At 43.7% G+C, this 17,182-nt stretch overlaps 2 protein-coding genes across 3 annotated transcripts in view; both read right to left on the minus strand.

Moving 5' to 3' along the window:
* The window catches only part of COMMD1 (copper metabolism domain containing 1), an 88,737-nt gene extending 78,391 nt beyond the window's left edge, over positions 1-10,346 (minus strand). Inside the window, exon 1 of one of the 2 annotated variants that reach the window (XM_064446695.1) lies at positions 10,124-10,346. In XM_064446695.1, the coding sequence (XP_064302765.1) occupies positions 10,124-10,315 (192 nt within the window). In that variant the 5' untranslated portion in view covers positions 10,316-10,346. Of the gene's footprint in view, positions 1-9,759; positions 9,783-10,123 lie in introns of those variants that run through there. The other variant, XM_064446696.1, reaches the window with a different exon arrangement.
* A 1,645-nt stretch (positions 10,347-11,991) lies between these two features.
* On the minus strand, positions 11,992-17,116 carry CRLS1 (cardiolipin synthase 1). Its single transcript, XM_064446694.1, has 7 exons — positions 16,611-17,116; positions 16,116-16,253; positions 15,386-15,515; positions 14,839-14,924; positions 14,336-14,404; positions 13,910-14,001; positions 11,992-12,315 (listed from the first exon to the last, which is right to left on the minus strand). The coding sequence occupies exons 1-7, from the start codon at positions 16,953-16,955 to the stop codon at positions 12,228-12,230; spliced, it is 948 nt and encodes a 315-aa protein (XP_064302764.1). The 5' UTR covers positions 16,956-17,116; the 3' UTR covers positions 11,992-12,227.
* Positions 17,117-17,182: the final 66 nt, after the last annotated feature.

Consider the following 17,182-nt stretch of genomic DNA (forward strand, 5'->3'; position numbering starts at 1 on the left):
AACTGAGACAAAGCAGCTAGATCATAGAATCATAGAATAATTGAGGTTGGAAGGAACCTTTAGATGTCATTTAGTCCAACCCCTCTGCAGAGAGCAGGGACATCCTCAACTAGATCAGATTGCTGAGAGCCCCATCCAACCTGACCTTGAATGTTTCCAGTGATGGAACCTCTACAATCTCTCTGGGCAACCTGCCCCAGTGTTTCACCACCCTCATGGTAAAAAATATTTTCCTTATATCCAGTCTAAATCTACCCTCCTTTAGTTTAAAACCATTACCCCATGTCCTGTCACAACAGGCCTTGCTAAAGAGATTGCCCCCATCTTTCCTATACTCTCCCTTTAAGTACTGAAAGGCCACAATAAGGTCTCTCTGCCCCCTACTCTCCTCCAGGCTGAACAACCCCAACTCTCTCAGCCTGTCCTCATAGGAGGAGTGCTCCAGCCCTCGGATCATCTTTGTGGCCCTCCTCTGGATCCGCTCCAACAGGTCCATATCCTTCCTGCGCTGAGGGCTCCAGAGCTGGACACAGTATTCCAGGTGGGGTCTCACCAGAGCGGAGTAGGGGGCAGAATCGCCTCCCTCAGCCTGCTGGCCAGGCTTCTTTTCATGCAGCCCAGGAGACAGTTGGCCTTCTGGGCTGCAAGTGCACATTTTTGGCTCACGGCCACTTTTTGTCCACCAGCACCCCCAAATCCTTTTCTGCTGGGCTGCTCTCGATCCCTTCATCCCCCAGCCTGTATTGATATCGGGGGTTGCCCAGACCCAGGTACAGAACCTTGCACTTGGCCTTGTTGAACCTCATGACGTTCTCACAGGTGCACCTCTCCAGCTTGTCTAGGTCTCTCTGGATGACATCCTGTCCTTCTGGTGTGTCAACTGCACTGCTCAGCTTGGTGTCATCTACAAACTTGCTGAGGGTGCACTTGATCCCACTGTCTATGTCATTGATGAAGATATTAAATAGTACTGGTCCCAGTATGGACCCTTGAGGGACACCACTCATCACTGATCTCCATCTGGACATCGAGCCACTGACCACTACCCTCTGGATGTGACCATCCAACCAATTCCTTATCCACCAAACAGTCCACCCACCAAATCCATATCTCGCCAGTTTAGAGAGGAGGATGCTGGGGGGGACCATGTCAAAGACCTTACAGAAGTCCAGATAGATGACATCCATAGCTCTTCCCTTGTCCACTGATGTAGTCACTCCATCATAGAAGGCCACTAGGCTGGTCAGGCAGAACTTGCCCTTGGTGAAGCCATGCTGTCTGCCTCAAATCACCTCCCTGTCCTCCATGTGCCTTAGAGTAGCTTCTACAAGGATCTGTTCCATGATCTTCCCAGGCACAGAGGTGAGTCTGACAGGACGGTAGTTCCCCAGGTCCTCCTTTCTACCCTTTCTAAAGATGGGCACAATGTTTCCCTTCTTCCAGTCCCCAGGGACCTCACCTGACTGCCATGACTTCTCAAATATTGTGGAGAGTGGCTTGGCAACTACATCAGCCAATTCCCTCAGGACTCTGGGATGCATTTCATCAGGTCCCACAGACTTGTGTATATCTAAGTTTCTCAGCTGGTCACGAACCTGATCTTCCCTTACAGTGGGAAGGGCTTTACCCCCCTGGTCTCCATCCTGCAGTCCATCAACTCAGGAGGGGTGAGGAGAGAGGTTACCAGTGAAGACTGAGGCAAAAAAGTTGAGTACCTCAGCGTTCTCCTCATCTGTTGATACTAGGCCACCATTCTTGTTCATCAGGGGGTGTGCTTTCTTTGACTTTACTTTTCTGGTTGATGTACCTGTAGAAGCCTTTCTTGTTATTCTTTGCCTCCCTTGTCAAATTCAGCTCCAGCTGCCCCTTGGTCCTCCTGACCCCATTCCTACACAACTGGGCAACGTCTCTGTACTCTTCCCAGGATACCTGACCCTGCTTCCACTGCCTGTGCAGCTCCCTCTTGCTCTTTAGTTTGACCAACAAGTCTCAACTCAGCCACGCTGGTCTCTTCCCTCATTGCCTGATTTCTTACATCTGGGAACTGACAGCTCTTGCACCGTATGGAACACGTCCTTAAAGATCTGCCAGGTCTCTTCTGTTCCCTTGTCCCTGATGACCATTTCCCAGGGGTCCTGCTGACTAACTCCTTAGAAAGCTGGAACTCTGCTTCCCTAAAAGTTAGGGTACTGACTGTACTACTTGCTTTTCCTGTATCCCTCAGGATATCAGGATATCCCGTATCCCTCAGTATCCACCAATGCATGATCACTGCAGCCCAGGCTGCCTCCAATCTTGACATCACCAATGAGCTCTACTTGCAGAGATATAATCAACACCGTAACTGAGGGAAAACAAAGAGACACAGACAGGCTGACTGACTTGCTCCTCGTTTGGTAATACAGAGTTTACCACACCTATTATACATCAGCGACGCAGGTCTGCCTACTTCTTTTAATTTACCACTTTTCCGTAGATAAGAACATAAAAAATAATATGACACAAAAGGTCAAGTAAACCATTAAACATAAGGTAAGCCATTTTGACTGAAGTGGCACAGTTATAGTATATTGGCATTTTACAATCTCAAATTAAATGAGTCTTGGATTGGCCTCGTTAGATAACCTTTCACCTCTGTCTCACACAAGTTATAGAAAATACTACTAATTAAATGAATGACATGATAATGGATGAAGCCCTCCTGTTTATGCCTGCCTTCAGGATTTGCACTTGTAGTTGCACAACAATAGGAAGACCATGAGGTTTGTAATGTGGAGGTGTGGACTCCTTGCTCACACCCTGTTGTTTAAATGACAGCCCAGTTTGTAAAGGTGTACAGACAGTGCAGAACACCATCACCTCCACGTCCCGCAGCTACCAGCAATAATACCACCTTCTACACATTTCTTCAGTAATTACAATAGCAATGAAAACAGTATTTAAATACGGAAGGCTTTAACAACACAACTGGAGAAATCACAAAAAATGTATTTAAAAAATCCAGAACAATGTAGGCACATTGTCCTTTCTTGCTGACACACACAAGCAACTGTCTAGAGCAACAAGCTGCTCTAGACAGTGAAGCACTGATCTTACTGCTCCTGTCAATGTTCTTCAACCACGTAACCTCCAGTCAACCTTCCTCTCCAGGTCATTCTTTTGAAGATTTCCCCCCCTCCATTTTCTGTTATTCCTACAACTGGCAGCTGTACCAGTCCTATTTGAACTGACCACACGTACACATACCTAAAAATCTAAAATAACTCCTAGTGGAAGCACTAATAATAATGCTTTGGGGCAGTATCCATGAACATCATTATCACTGCAATACAGCAGGTGCTAGTTCAAGTAAGCATTCAATATTCTACCCTCCTAAGATGATGCTGAAATAGGGAAAAAAAAAAAAAAAAAAGCAGTAACTGTAGGTTTGTATACTGAGAAGAGAAAATGCACACTGCAACATCAGACACTGCAGAGGTGGCAATCAAGCTGTGTTCAGATTAGCAAGCTATGTAATGGCGGTGTTTCATTAAATTAAAAAAAAACTAGGGTTAATGTTTGCCTGGAACAACTAAGATAACAGTAATTTTGTTATGTATGTCCAGTTATAACACTGTAGACATTCCCTCCCAAAATTCTGTCCAAAGTTACTGTTAGTGTATTTTCACCTAGCCCAATAACAAATAAAATTATATATAATAAGCACAGTCATTCACTGGACTGAAATATATAACACACACTATGTAGGACACATACTTGGGTAGAAAGCACCTCATATGGACACAGAACTTGTTGATACTGCTTTACAAGCAATTTGTTTCCTTTCATCTGAATCAAGAAGAATGAGGATGCTTACTGAGTTAGCTTTTTAGTTAGTAGATGCAGGCACAGTTGCAAATCTAAATGGGAGAAAGCAAGCAGTCTCTCATATTAACTCTTCCCAAATGATTTTATCTCAGTCTTCAGACTGAGGCTGTTCTCAGCCTTGCAAAAGCCTGGACAATTGCAAAGCGCTCAAGAGTTCATGACTCAGCCTTGACTTGAGGAATTACAAGGTATCTGGGGAGAGGGAAGAATGACAACTCTCTTCCCTTATTAGAGAATGTAAGGAGATGTTTATTTCCCACCAGTGGCTGTCAGCAGAAATCCTGCTGAAGAAGATGCAAAGGCATTTATCTGCCACAACTGAGTGAACTGTATGACATTTTCTGCTCTGACTTTTCCTCTAAGGGCAGACCCTTTTCTGAAGGTCAAGTTGCTTCCTTCTCAAGTGGAGGCAGAAATGCTTTGGGACGTCCTCTCCAGGTAACAACAGCAAGTTCATAGGGAAAGGATTGCAGTCGCTAGCAGGAGAGTGACAGTCTTTAGGGCAACACATGATAATGGCACTAAGTGGTCTCCAAAGCATCTGCAATTTGCTGGTGCTCCTCCAGAGCATTTTACAAACCGAGCAGTTTTATGCACTAGTGGCACTGTGTTTTTCCCCCCATAAGCCTTTAGATCAGATTTTGATCAAAAGGTTTCTTATTCAACAGACATCCTCCAAAGGCACGAAAAAAAGTTATCACTATAAATAGCTGGGCATTTCACAATATAGAAATAGCTTGTAGGTGGGACTTACATACACCATGCATTCCGGTGGCATAGCAGAGCCAAGTAACGACAGTACTATCAGCCTCTCGGCTGAATGACAACAAAATGAAACATGACAGTCATTAGAACGTCTGGTAGAAATATCAGCATGATTTCTAGTGAAAACAACTGATGGAAGAGGGCTAGCGAATGTTACAAAGCGTATACATAGAGTCTGGGTGCATCTTACATATTGGATATCAAGCTCTTCGTTCTCACATGTTACTTACATAAAGTCTGATTAATATTTTACTAATGACATACCACTATATTTATTACAGATGGTGACACCCTCAGTATTTGTGAAAATTAATACTTATAAACCAAATGTAATAAAATATTTAGGCTCCTCACGCTGAAATTTTTTTTGTCATTTAGCCAACGTACAGTTTGTTCTGGAGCACAAGAGCGAACAAGGACTCTTCTGACACATCAGCAAATGATCACATTCAATAAACCCAATAGCCTACTGCCACCAAAAGGAAAAGAATGGAATTACTCCAGATGAAAAGTAACTTTTATTACCAGTGGAACTAATACAGTAAATTAAACTTATGTAAGGAGGAGACAAATATAGTATTTTAATCAGGATGAAGTCTTTGAAAACAAACAAAAACTGGGAGTGAGATTTTGCAAAAGCTGATCACCCCAGTTTCTCAATGTTCCAAAACCTTATGGGGTAGGAAGCTGGGAAGTATGAAGGCAGAGGGTAAAAAACAGTTGATAGAACAACACTGAAAGGGTAGAGCTCTCCAAGGCCAGCCTTCCTAGGGCTTTGTTCTACCTTCCAGGATATTCCACACAAGAAAATAAATGAGATTTTTTTAAAAAACAAAAAAAAAAAGGTATGCTTCACTAGAGGTAAGTGTCATAATGTAGGATGATTAAATAAATTTGGCATTTTAGGAAGAGGTCAGGTGATTCATGCACATTCAGCAGATCTATCAGCAGGAAAGAAAACAGCTGTAAGAAGTAGATAATCACAATATCTTTTATAAATATATCTTTTATAAATACAAAACCAGGACTACTCTATACACAAACCATGGGAAAAGGAACATTTAAATGCTTATTGCTGCAGTAAATATGATACACTTTTGTGGCCCTTATTCATATTCATACTTTTCACAGGTGCCATGCTTTGCACAGGCGGAATGCAGGAGGGTATAGGAAAGTCTTTCACCTTATTTATACTCAGCTCTAATACAAGCAAGTGGTTGATTCACAGTACAGATCTGATTACTACTTAGACGACAAAGTACTACAGCAGGTCATGAGGGCAATGAATCTCTGCTTCTAACCATCAAGAAGACGGGTGTCAGAAAAAAAAAAACATCGTAAAGAGACAGGAATGAGGCATTATTCATCCCATCCGATTTAGGTGCTTACATTCCCTATAAAGTCAAGAGAAGACAGTATAAGGCATCTAATCTTTTCCACATTGACCATACAAAGGACCCAGGCTTCTAAATGAGGTATTTGAAAATAAACACTATGGCCACCTCCTGAAAGAATGTATTTGGTGTGATTAAGTATTATCATCAATGGAGACATAAAAGTAACCTGTCGTCTTCTGAACTTCAGATGCAGCTCACTGAACACATGGGAAATGGCTGCATAAACAAGTGCTCTGATTTTCTGTTGCTATTCTGCTATTCACTCCCCTTTCTCCACTACCCAGAGGAAGGAAAAAATAAAACCACAAAAAGATAACACAAACGTTGCTGTTAACCATGCAGATTTTTCACAATAAATTAAATATCAAGACTGGAATAAATTTACTTAGAAATTCATGTGACAATTGACAAAGAAGTGACAACACAGATCTTTAAGTGGAGCTTGCTCCTTCAGATGCTGGGGAGACACAAGCATCCAAGATGTAATCCAAAGACTAAGATGTTGTAAGCACAGAGGAACACTTCTGAAGTTTGCTGTTATCAGCAAATATAACACCCAAAAAACCCTCATTAAATTTTCAGAGATACTAAAAGTACTCCAGGCAACTCTCTGAAGTATGCCTGTATGTGTTTTACAGTTCTCAGCTGCTTGAAGATTTAGTTAAACAACTTCTAAGGCCAACACAACTTTCTCCTCACCCTTCCCCTGCCACATCATTCAAAAATTAAAAAGCTCACACCATATCTCTGTGTGATGGCTTCAGTCCAGGCAGTTTATGCAAGAGGCAGAGATTTGTAGGCTCGCTGTGAGAACTGAAAAGGAGGTATCACAAATAATAGCTAGAACAATAGAATTTTCCACCAGGTAGAAAGAGGGAGAGGAAAATAAGTTTAAGCCTCCTTACTTCCAAAGCACAACTCTAATAACAACCTTTTCCCCCATACTGGGAGGTGTGAAAGAGAGAGGGCCCTCAAAATGACCAGAAAGCCAAGGAAGTTTTTAGGATGCTCTAGAACAGAGATCCTGAAAATGTCCACACGACTTAGGTGTCACTTCATGCCACCCACTAGAAATAAGCATCCTAAAATCCATGCACACTCAACATGAAGCTGTGCTTGTACAAAGTAGTTTGTGTATTGCTTAGCTCAAAACTTTAAAACAACTTTAAGGTGTGTTGAACTGCATAAGCTTTGGTTATTTCCCAGGAATTTCATCCATAAGGAGATGAGAAGAGTGGTGGCCATGAAGACCCTGAGATACACACAATAACAGTGAGATGCTAATTTACGCTGGAAGCCGTGACCTTGAAGGCCACAGTTGTTACCAGTTTTGGTTCTTAAAGTATGCACCACACAGGGAACGTGACATCCTCTCCCCAACACTCTGCCATCCTCCTAAGCTGTATACCTATGTTACAATAGTTAAATATCTAATAATTTTAATTATCTGTTTTTTTCTGGGCCTGAACATTATGTCCAGAATATGACATCTCAACAGTGCTTGAGTAAGAGTTGTATCTGAGAGGTAAAGAAAACAAACAGCCACAGACAAAAAAAAAAAAAAAAAGAGAGACAGAGATTCTTAAGTCCTGCAAGAATCTATAATCTATGATTCAGCTTTCATTCCAGGCTTTTCAGAGCATCATATGAATCTGATCATTAAAGATACAATGGACCCTTCATAAAAGCAGAAAATGAATGCCAGCATCCTCATCAAATTCCAAATCTGTCCACTACCTTTGCCTACCTAAGTTTCTCTGGCTATTTCCTCTAGACGTGGCACTGTCTTCTGGCCTCAAACACATCATATTGTCTGAGCAGCTGTCACATTTCAGTGATGACTAAAGAACTACCCATTTCTGCAAACAGAAAAAGCAAAGCCTATATAGAGTTTGGAGAGTATTCATATAAAGTTCTCATTTATCTAAAGTTACTGCAGTCCACTACTGCATTGAAATAAGTAGCAAAATACTACCGGTGTTTGCCAGGTACCTGTCAAACTTATCTCTCAGAGGTAAGTCTAAAGCACCCCAGAAAAAAAGCAATAGGAAAAAAGGTGAGACAAAAAAAGAAGAAAGGGATATAACCATCAGGTCTGAAAAATTACTAACAGAACAGGGGAGAATGGGTACCACCGTAAAATTTGGCTTAGGCAGATTTAGAGAGGAAACTAATGTTAAAAATAAAACTGAAAAGCAAATCAAGACTTGAACAGGAATCTACAACAAAGTGTTGAAATATCAGCCAGAACACACAGGGTGGGGCGGGGGGGTGGTGGTGTGGAGTACGTTGGGAGTATTAGGTTCTTTTTCCTCAAAGAATATGATACAGCAGAAAGCCATCTTTTGGGTTTGTTTGAGTTTTGTTTTGGTCCCCCCCCCTCCAGTGATACTCTCAGGTAGAACTCAAAACATCCTGGCTTTTAGCCATGGATTCAGACACTGATCCTCACTGGGCTTTGCTTCCTGAGCTCTGGTAATGCAGGTCACCATCACCTCACAAGAGCAGAGAACAGCAGCGTGTCCAATTCTGAGACTCTAAGTTCACTGCTCAGTATATCAACAACCATTGATTTCAGTTTACTTCGGTATGCCAGCAAAACAGCTTGCAACTGATGAAAGGGTATGTCTTGCTTCCCACTCCCCTTTGCCCCTGGCTATATAGTCCCAACTACCTCCTTTAATCATCTCTGATGGCCATCACATCTTTTCATGAGACAATTTAAACTCAGGAACACCGCAATGATTCACTCTTTCCTTCCTCCCTTTGAGGTATTCAATAATCGGACAGAAAACTGCTATCTCACAGAGTAATCCAGAAAGCACCATAGTTATCAGAAGGTAGTAAGTGGTAGTGGATGGTTCAAAAGGAACGAGACCCTCCCCTGGCTCTGCACCTTGCAGAACACACAGCGAACCAAACTGCTCTGCCACCAAGGCAGTTGCCTTCAGGCATGAGCAACTACAAACATCAAACCGAATTGGAATACATGGATCCACAAAGAGGGAGGCCGCTGCCAAAAGCGCCACGGGCATGCATAATTATGAGAGACTAAGCTGTGTTCTCTGCTGAATCTGGTGACGCTGCACTTAATGCTTTGGTCATTTAAAGCAGCAGTTAGCAGTTCATCTGCTGGGCTAACGTGCATGTTGGCAGTAACATGCTGACTCCTGATACAGAAGGAGCGAGATAGAGAGGAAAAAAATATTACATTTTACAGTCATTTTTCTTTTAAAAAAGCACATACACACTTACTTTTGACCTTGTAACAAATAAGAATACAGACAAAAGCAGACAAAGCCAATTCCTTTTCAAATTTCTCATACTTTTTTTCATCATACAGACTAACACAAGGCAACCCCAAGGATTCTTTAGAGGACAATATTTTAGAAGATGTTGTTTTGAAAAAACAGATTCATTATCTTCAGTAATACAAACAGCATGCAATAAAAATAATGTAGTGACAGGGAAAGCATAGCAAGCAAACATGTTACAGCTTTACTCGTATGTGAAAAACGACACTTCAGAAAGGGAAAAAGACAACAGGAAAATCTCACTGCTATATACGGGGGTTGGGGCATGAAAAAGTACTCAGCCAAAACTATGCTACTGCATTTAGTTAAATTTTTTCCTCACATGAGCGTACCAAAACACTACCAGGTGTACAAGCGCAGCCACGCAGCGGCGGATCTAACCGTCAGGTGGCAGCGCCCACCCGAGCGCTTCGCACCTGGAGGCTCCTTGGGCCACCCCGAGCTGCTGAGAACTACGCGGCGCGGAAAACCCGCTCCCGAGAAAGGTCTCCTCTCTCACGCGTATCTATTTGCTGTTTGAAGTAGCATCCCTCTCACTTCGCGATGCCTTTCCCAAAACAGTTTTCCTGTCAGAAGTCTGTATTTTGAACGGCGGCTCTTCTCGACAGATCTCAGGCGGCGGTACTTATTCCCACGAGCATAAAACTCCCCGCACCGCACCGGCCCGGCGGGCTCCCGCCCCCGCGGAGAGAGGGCCCCACCTCCGTCCGGGCCGCGGCTCCCCCCGGACTGGCCCCCCCCTTCCCGGGCCACGGCCCCCAGGCCCGCCCCGACCGGTACCTGGAGGAGACCGCCCATCTTAGCGCGCAGGGCGCGGAACTCCTCCGGCGCCGCCTCGGGGTAGAGCTGCCCGCGCAGCAGCTCCTCCGTGATGCCCGCGCTGCCGCAGAAGGCGGCCTGCGCGATGCCGCTGAGGAGCGCGCCCAGCGGCCTGGAGCCCTCGGGCGGCGGCGGCTGCTCGGGCGCTGCCATCGCGGAGAGGGCGGAACCACCGCCGACACCGCCCCGCCCGGGGCCGCGTGTACGGCGGCCCCGCGAGGACAGACCGCGCCGCCCGTGCGCCCGGCCCCGCTGGCCACGACAGGCGCCCAGGCACCCCGCGAGTTTTCTCACTAGGGGGGAGATGAATCGTGCCCTTCCTAAGCAAATCATAACGATCAAGTATCGAACGCGTACGTGAAAAAGCGGCGGCTCTACCAGCCCGACGTATTTTATTTAGGCACATGCCAGCCTGCAATCGTACATTTAATCCATTATTAGGACGGGTAGAGACTCTCACAGAGCCGCCCGTGACTGGCACTCGTCCATTCCCTGACGACTTCATGCAATGGTTCAAAAGTATCTGTAATTAAAAAAAAAAGGAGAAAAAAGGGAAAACACCAAACACACAAAATAACCAGCCACACTCAATCCCATTAACCAGAACCAAACAGGTGTGGCCCAACCGGGTACAATAAATCTCTGCTTTCTAAACTGCTTCTTCAAGAAAAAGTACTCCATTTTACTAAACACTCGGATATTTGATTTTTTAAGGGAGCACCCACAAGCTTTGCTCTTCTCTCCATCCCTTTGCTGTAAGATGTGGGGTAGACCACAAAACATGGGGACAGTTAAGAAAAAGGTACTAATAAAACTCAAGTGCTTTTTCTATGCAGCATTCCATACAAATTTAAACATTAAAAAATATTAAGATGCTTTATATACACAAGCATATGCAGTCACAAAAGAGACTGTCTGCTCTCAAAAGAAATCTACAGCAAGTTTCCTTCTGCTAATAAGAGAGAAGTATCATATACCACCTGATTCCAATTATTTAAGCCCTTCATAGTTGCATTTATTTATGCCATAAAAGAAATCACATTGCTCAAAAATAGAAAAATAAGTTGATGAGCAACATGATCAGTTCTGCCTAGTGCTTTATTCTGCATCTTGTTGTAAGCAGAGAACAGGCAAAGATCACGTGCAAGCCACCCTTGTCTGGGTGGAACCACAGCACACACCTCTTGAAGCCACAGGTACAGGAAGAGTTAACAGTACACGCCACCTACGCGTTTCTTCCACCCTCTCCCTTCATTTGCACAATATTTAAGACTTCCTTTTTCTTCATGGTATTTAAACAACATCTTTAGACGCTTTAAAGAATCCGGACATACAGTGGAATGTCTTTCGATCACTAGAAATGAGTATGTAGTATGAGAAATGGAACTCCAGCTGGGTACAGACCTTTCACCACACCGCTGGCCCTTCTGACACTCTGAACTCTTCTGATGAGTACAGTTCACCGTCGCTCATACTTAAAAAGGGAGCAAGGTAGTAACACTTCATGGCTTATCCATATCACCACAGAATACGAAGTAAATTTTCTATCAACTCTGGTTTAAGTTTCTGAAGATACTGTTCCTCAATGACACGCTTTCTTCTTCTGCCAGCTGGCATATGCCATTAAGTCCCAATGAGCAATGCTGGTGTACTGACTTAGGTTGAAGTACAAAGACAAATTTGTTCTTACAGTTGCTTTTTCCTCTCAGATCTCAGCCTGCTCAGTGTCTGGCATGAAGGTGGCAAAAAAGCTGGTGAAAAGTGCATATTTTGACTTCAAAACCAGTATAAAATTATTCAGAATGCACATGGCAGCAACCATTAACCTGTGTCTTTAAGAATATTATTTATTTGTCTCTGTAAACCACCTCATTTTTAAACAAATTAAAAATACATTGAAAAGTCTCTATATATATACACAGTACATGTTCAAACTTCATTTCATTGTGATGCCATGGTTTAAGCAGAAAAACAAGAGTTCTTGATCCAAAACTCAGTTGCATTACAGCCATCTCCAGCAGTACAGCACACCATGCTGCTGAGACCCAGACCTTCCAGGAAGACTTCACTTGTTATTTATCACCTGAACTGTTTTTCGGCCGTAGTGGTAATAGCTGTACGCAGATGTTACCGTTGTGAAAGCTGTGATGCACCTTTGGGGAAAAGAGTTCCTGTAAGTTATTTGAGTCTAAGTATAATAATAAAAAGTGTTATTTTTAAGCATTCTCCCTATTTTTCAGAACACAGTCACAGACTATATCCTACAAAACTGCAGTTTACAGTTTATATGGTGCAATTCAGTGCTCAGTAGAGGATTAGACAAACAAAGGAACTGCCACCCAGTGCTCAGTTCCATGCTTCTGTTTAATTGCATACTAGGCCACACTTGTACCATATTAGCACTTGTTTTAGAGAAGGGAAGACAAAAGGTTCAGTATTTGTAGCCTACGTAATTTTTTACCAGCTGGAGAACTCACTGATGCGAGAAACTATCCCTGGGTAGTATGAAAGGGGAGCGTTCAAATCATACAAGACTTGAATTTATCATTTTACCAAGTTCCAAAGCTAAAGCACAAGTTTCGGCTTCAACCTCCTCTGTTCCCTTCCCAGACACTGGCTAACAACCATATATATTTCCAAATGAGCAGTGCTCCTCTGTGTCAAAAGCTGACACCATTCAGGTGCGAGTCACCATTAAAGTCCTGCCCCTCCATGCTTGCTGCCCCCTCCCTGGACACACTGCCAGACTCATCCGGGCCATTTTTGACTGTGTTTACAGAGGACCCCAGTAACTTACACCCAATGTATCTCCATTACTCACAATATGGTAAATCTCTCACAGTGTCCCAGGCAAGCAGCAAGGTAAGCATCTTTCACAGATACAGTTCTAGATTTGGCTTTCCAACAGGATGAAAAACCACACTGACCGTTAAGATCAAGGTTCCTACTTCCTTAAAAGCTTTGGGTTTTGTTTTGGGTTTTTTCTACAATGCAAGTAACACTGGATTTTCCACCACTTTAAGCTACTAAGTAATTACATTATCTGCTGTTCAGCCTCTTTGCTCTGAACTCTTACCTAACTGCTCAGTAGAAATAATTGCACTCGTAACACTGCCCTCAACTACAATTCAGATACAGTTCATATCTCCAACAATAGCAGTGAAAGGAACAGCTGTTATTTAAGGAGGTATGCTCCTGTATGCCCATTTTCATTCAACCCCTGCCCTTCCTTCCTAGTCTAGAATGCATCACCGGATTTCTTCAGATGCTTTGCAAAGAGGCTTCAGAAACCTAGATTTCAAGATAGCACATACAGAATAAAGCAAAAATAAAATACTTTCCATCTGGTTTTACTGATATCAAGATTGCTTTTTCAAGGACACTTACAGCATGAGTAAATAAAGAATCCATTCAGTCTTCCTTTCCACTCCCTTCTTTCATATTAAAGAGCATACACTTCGCCTGTGTACACCACGTCTGTTCTGAAGACTTGTTTCTCAGCTATTATTCCTGGTCCTTAACTAATTTCATTTGACTACTTTTTGCTTGTATGGTAAATTAAGTATCAATAAATATCTAGCTCCTGTGTCAGTTAAGAATAAATGTGTAAAAATTAAGCTGTATGAGTCTATCAAATCATCTGGGCACAGTTTTTTTTTGTTCCACACAATTAGATTAATCTCAGTTACCAGTTTCTTTAGGAGTATATTAAATTAGCTGAAAAAAAAAAGTGGAGAGGTAAGTTACCATAATGTCTGCAAATATATGCTGTCCACATAATTGAAAACAGGAGCTGCTAAAGAAGCTGCCACCAAAATTAGCTGAACTGCCGTATTCATCTGATAAAAGCAAAATAGGAAATATGACTAAAATGAAGACATGTACTATGCAAGCAATACCAAGAGACACTTTTATTACTGGTTTAAGTATTAGTCTATATACAGAAAATTTATTTAGAAACCTCTTTAAATGAAGCATCTTACACACTCAAAATCAGCGTGTACTCTGGACAGAGTATAGTTGAAAATCTTTCAGGATTTAAGTTGCCTTCAGATTAGTGGGCACTATTTTGAAACTGCACTCAGCAGTAGTAGTAAACAGACCCCTCCCTCCAAACCACACACCACCCCAAGTACTGAGAAGTTGCCTTTCGTAACGAGTTACTACTCTTACCTTGCTAATGAATGTTGGTTTTAATTGGGCAGTAGCATAACAGGGGTTAAAATACCTACTGAGAGTTCTCTGTTGGGAGAGAAAAGGGGTGGGGGGGAAGGGCAATTCTAGTATATTCATTTTGACATACCTCTTCACATGATACAGAAAAGTCAATTGTAGCACTAAAGAATTGTACTGCTATTGCTCTTACATGATTTATTACACATCATACCCAGGAAAAAAGAAGTTATCAGTAGCTCTGACTCATCCTTATGAAACCTATTCTATGAAATAATACTCTTCTGCTTACAAATCTACCTGGCAAAAGAACAAGCTCAGCATTACATCTTAGGCAATTCACCCAAGTTGTGAGCAACCACCGATTGTCAAGATGAAAATCTCTTGGTTACAACTTTGTTAAAGGCTTATTAATTTTTTTTATACTTATAAAGATACAGAATATTTAATAAAAATAAAATTATTACATATTCATACAATTTTGTTCAATGCTATACACTTACCGGGGGAGAAAGAGTTTTGTATCGCACATAAAAAACAGCAGCAATGAGCACTACATCCCTCAGAATAATCATGGAAGTAAGTGAAACTGAAAAACCAAGCCAACAAGGATCCAGTCAAAAATCATTTCCATGATTAAAAAGTAAACAAAGTATGAAGCAGTAGGAAATAACCACTCAAATGCTTCCGAACAGGTTTTATGCATGACTGAAGATTTTTAACATGACTTCTGGAATGGTTTAATCTGAAGTTTTAAAACAACCCAGTCCATGAGAAAATTTTAAATATAGCTATTATTATTGCTTTAAAGGAAGTAAATTTGAAAATGGCATTATCTGCTAGTTATTTTTGCATATGGCAGCACATGTTCTTTGTGAGGTCTATCAGGCAGGTGTTTTTAAAAGAATTTAGTAGGAGCAAAGTGCAACTGACAAAGCAAGAGTTCCAAGCTATAGACAGTTTTCCTTCCAGAAACACAACAAATATTACTACACATAAAATTAGCTTCTTTACCTTATATAGTACATGCAAGTAATGACATTTTCTCACCTGGGATGAGATTTGCACAAGTTAGGCTTACATAAAGCACACTGATGAGAATTTTATCAGCCAGAGGATCAAGAGCACTTCCCAAAGCTGATTTCTGATTAGCCCAGTTTCTTGCAATAAATCCATCCAACTAGGAAAAACAAAGTTCATTACTCCCTTGTTAGAAAACTAAGAATAAAACCAGTTTATATATGCTACTGTTACAAATACCTTTGATGAATGACATCACATAATACAGCTAGTTTAACTAAGATGAAATATGATACCTCTTAGCTGTTATTAGTAACATGCTTTTTTCACATTACATTCCAGATTCTGGAAGGCCCTGAGCATATTCAATTCTCATTATTTTAAGGAAAAAAAAAAAAAGGGAAAAAGAAGGGAAAAAGCTATTGATGTTGTAAAATTCATACAATTATTGTCACGATGGGTGCACCGGGTACACTTGCATACAGTAACAGCCCACCAGATGAATAAGCACTGACTGGACAAGGCCACCTGAGGCTGCTCAGGGCACCCCGATATGCCCCTTGCTCCACTGGCACATCACCTGCGAGCTCCCTTCACAATGTCACGAAGGATGTATATACCTTTTCTAGAAAGCAATTAATATAAAAACTAATCTGTTTATTCATTCCCATTCTACATGGAAGTCTAAATTTCAACACATTAATGGGATCACTGTAACGCACACTATCCCCGAAGTATTTCCAAACTGATGTAAACATACCAAATCCGTTACACCAGCCAAAGCAAAGACCCCTAGTGCAACATTGAAGTTTTCTTCAACAATCAAATAGCCTAAAACCGGCGCCAAACCCATTCTTGCCATTGACAGTACATTTGGGATCGTCCAGGGGTTTTCATACTGTAAAACAAAAATGTAGAACTTCAGGCCAGGAAGGCAAACCCTAGCTTGAGCTTGACATGTAACAGAGTTAAACCAGGCAAGCACACGCTTTAAGTCGAGCTGTCCAGAAAGCCGCCCGAATTCTTGGAAGCAACCTGCCGCTTGCGCAAGACACTGACACGACCTCCCACCGCTGAACTACGTCACCCTTCAGAAGAACACGCCACCACCGGGAGACCCCAGAAGCCCTCGTCTGGCTGCAACTCTGGCCATGACACCCGCTCCCCGCGGGCAGCGCAGCCCCAGCGGACAAGGTGCCGGGGGTACCGGGCCCTCCGCCCCAGCCCACTCCGGGCGCCCACGCCGGGCACCCACCAGCTCGGCGTAGCGCTCCGCCACGCGCCGCTCCCGGGGGGGCTCCGGCGGCGCGGCCCCGCCGCTGAGAAGGCGCCAGGCGGCGGCGGGCGCGCGCAGCAGCCGTTGATGCTCGCGCAGCAGCCGCTGGTGTGGCCCTGCCAAAGCCCCCGCGCCCGCCGAGGAGCAGAAGACGCCGCCGTTGCCATGGCGGCGGCCACCCGCCCCCCCGCCGCGTCCCTCCGCCGCCTCGGCCGACGCCCCGGGTCGGCCGGCCAGAGGCCTGGCACCGCCGCCCGGCCGCCTCCTCCCCGCGCCGCGGAGGGGCCCCCAGAAACCCCTGCCCAGCCAAGCGGCGGCCAGCATGGCGTGGGGTGGTGCCTGCCCGCGGCCCCTAGGCGCGCCGCAGCCCTGCCCGCGGGAGCGAGCGGCCGCTCGCCGCCGGCGCCATTCGCCACCCCGACAGACTGGCTGGGGTGCGGGGACAGGGTACGAGCTGCCGGGTGAGTGTGCGGCTATAGGGGGGAACGTGCGACTTTTTCCAGCACTTTACGGCAGCCCCCTCCCCGCTGGGGCGCGCGCTTTACGGCAGG

This window comes from Phalacrocorax carbo, chromosome 3 (assembly GCF_963921805.1).
Source record: "Phalacrocorax carbo chromosome 3, bPhaCar2.1, whole genome shotgun sequence".
Lineage (NCBI taxonomy): Eukaryota > Metazoa > Chordata > Aves > Suliformes > Phalacrocoracidae > Phalacrocorax > Phalacrocorax carbo.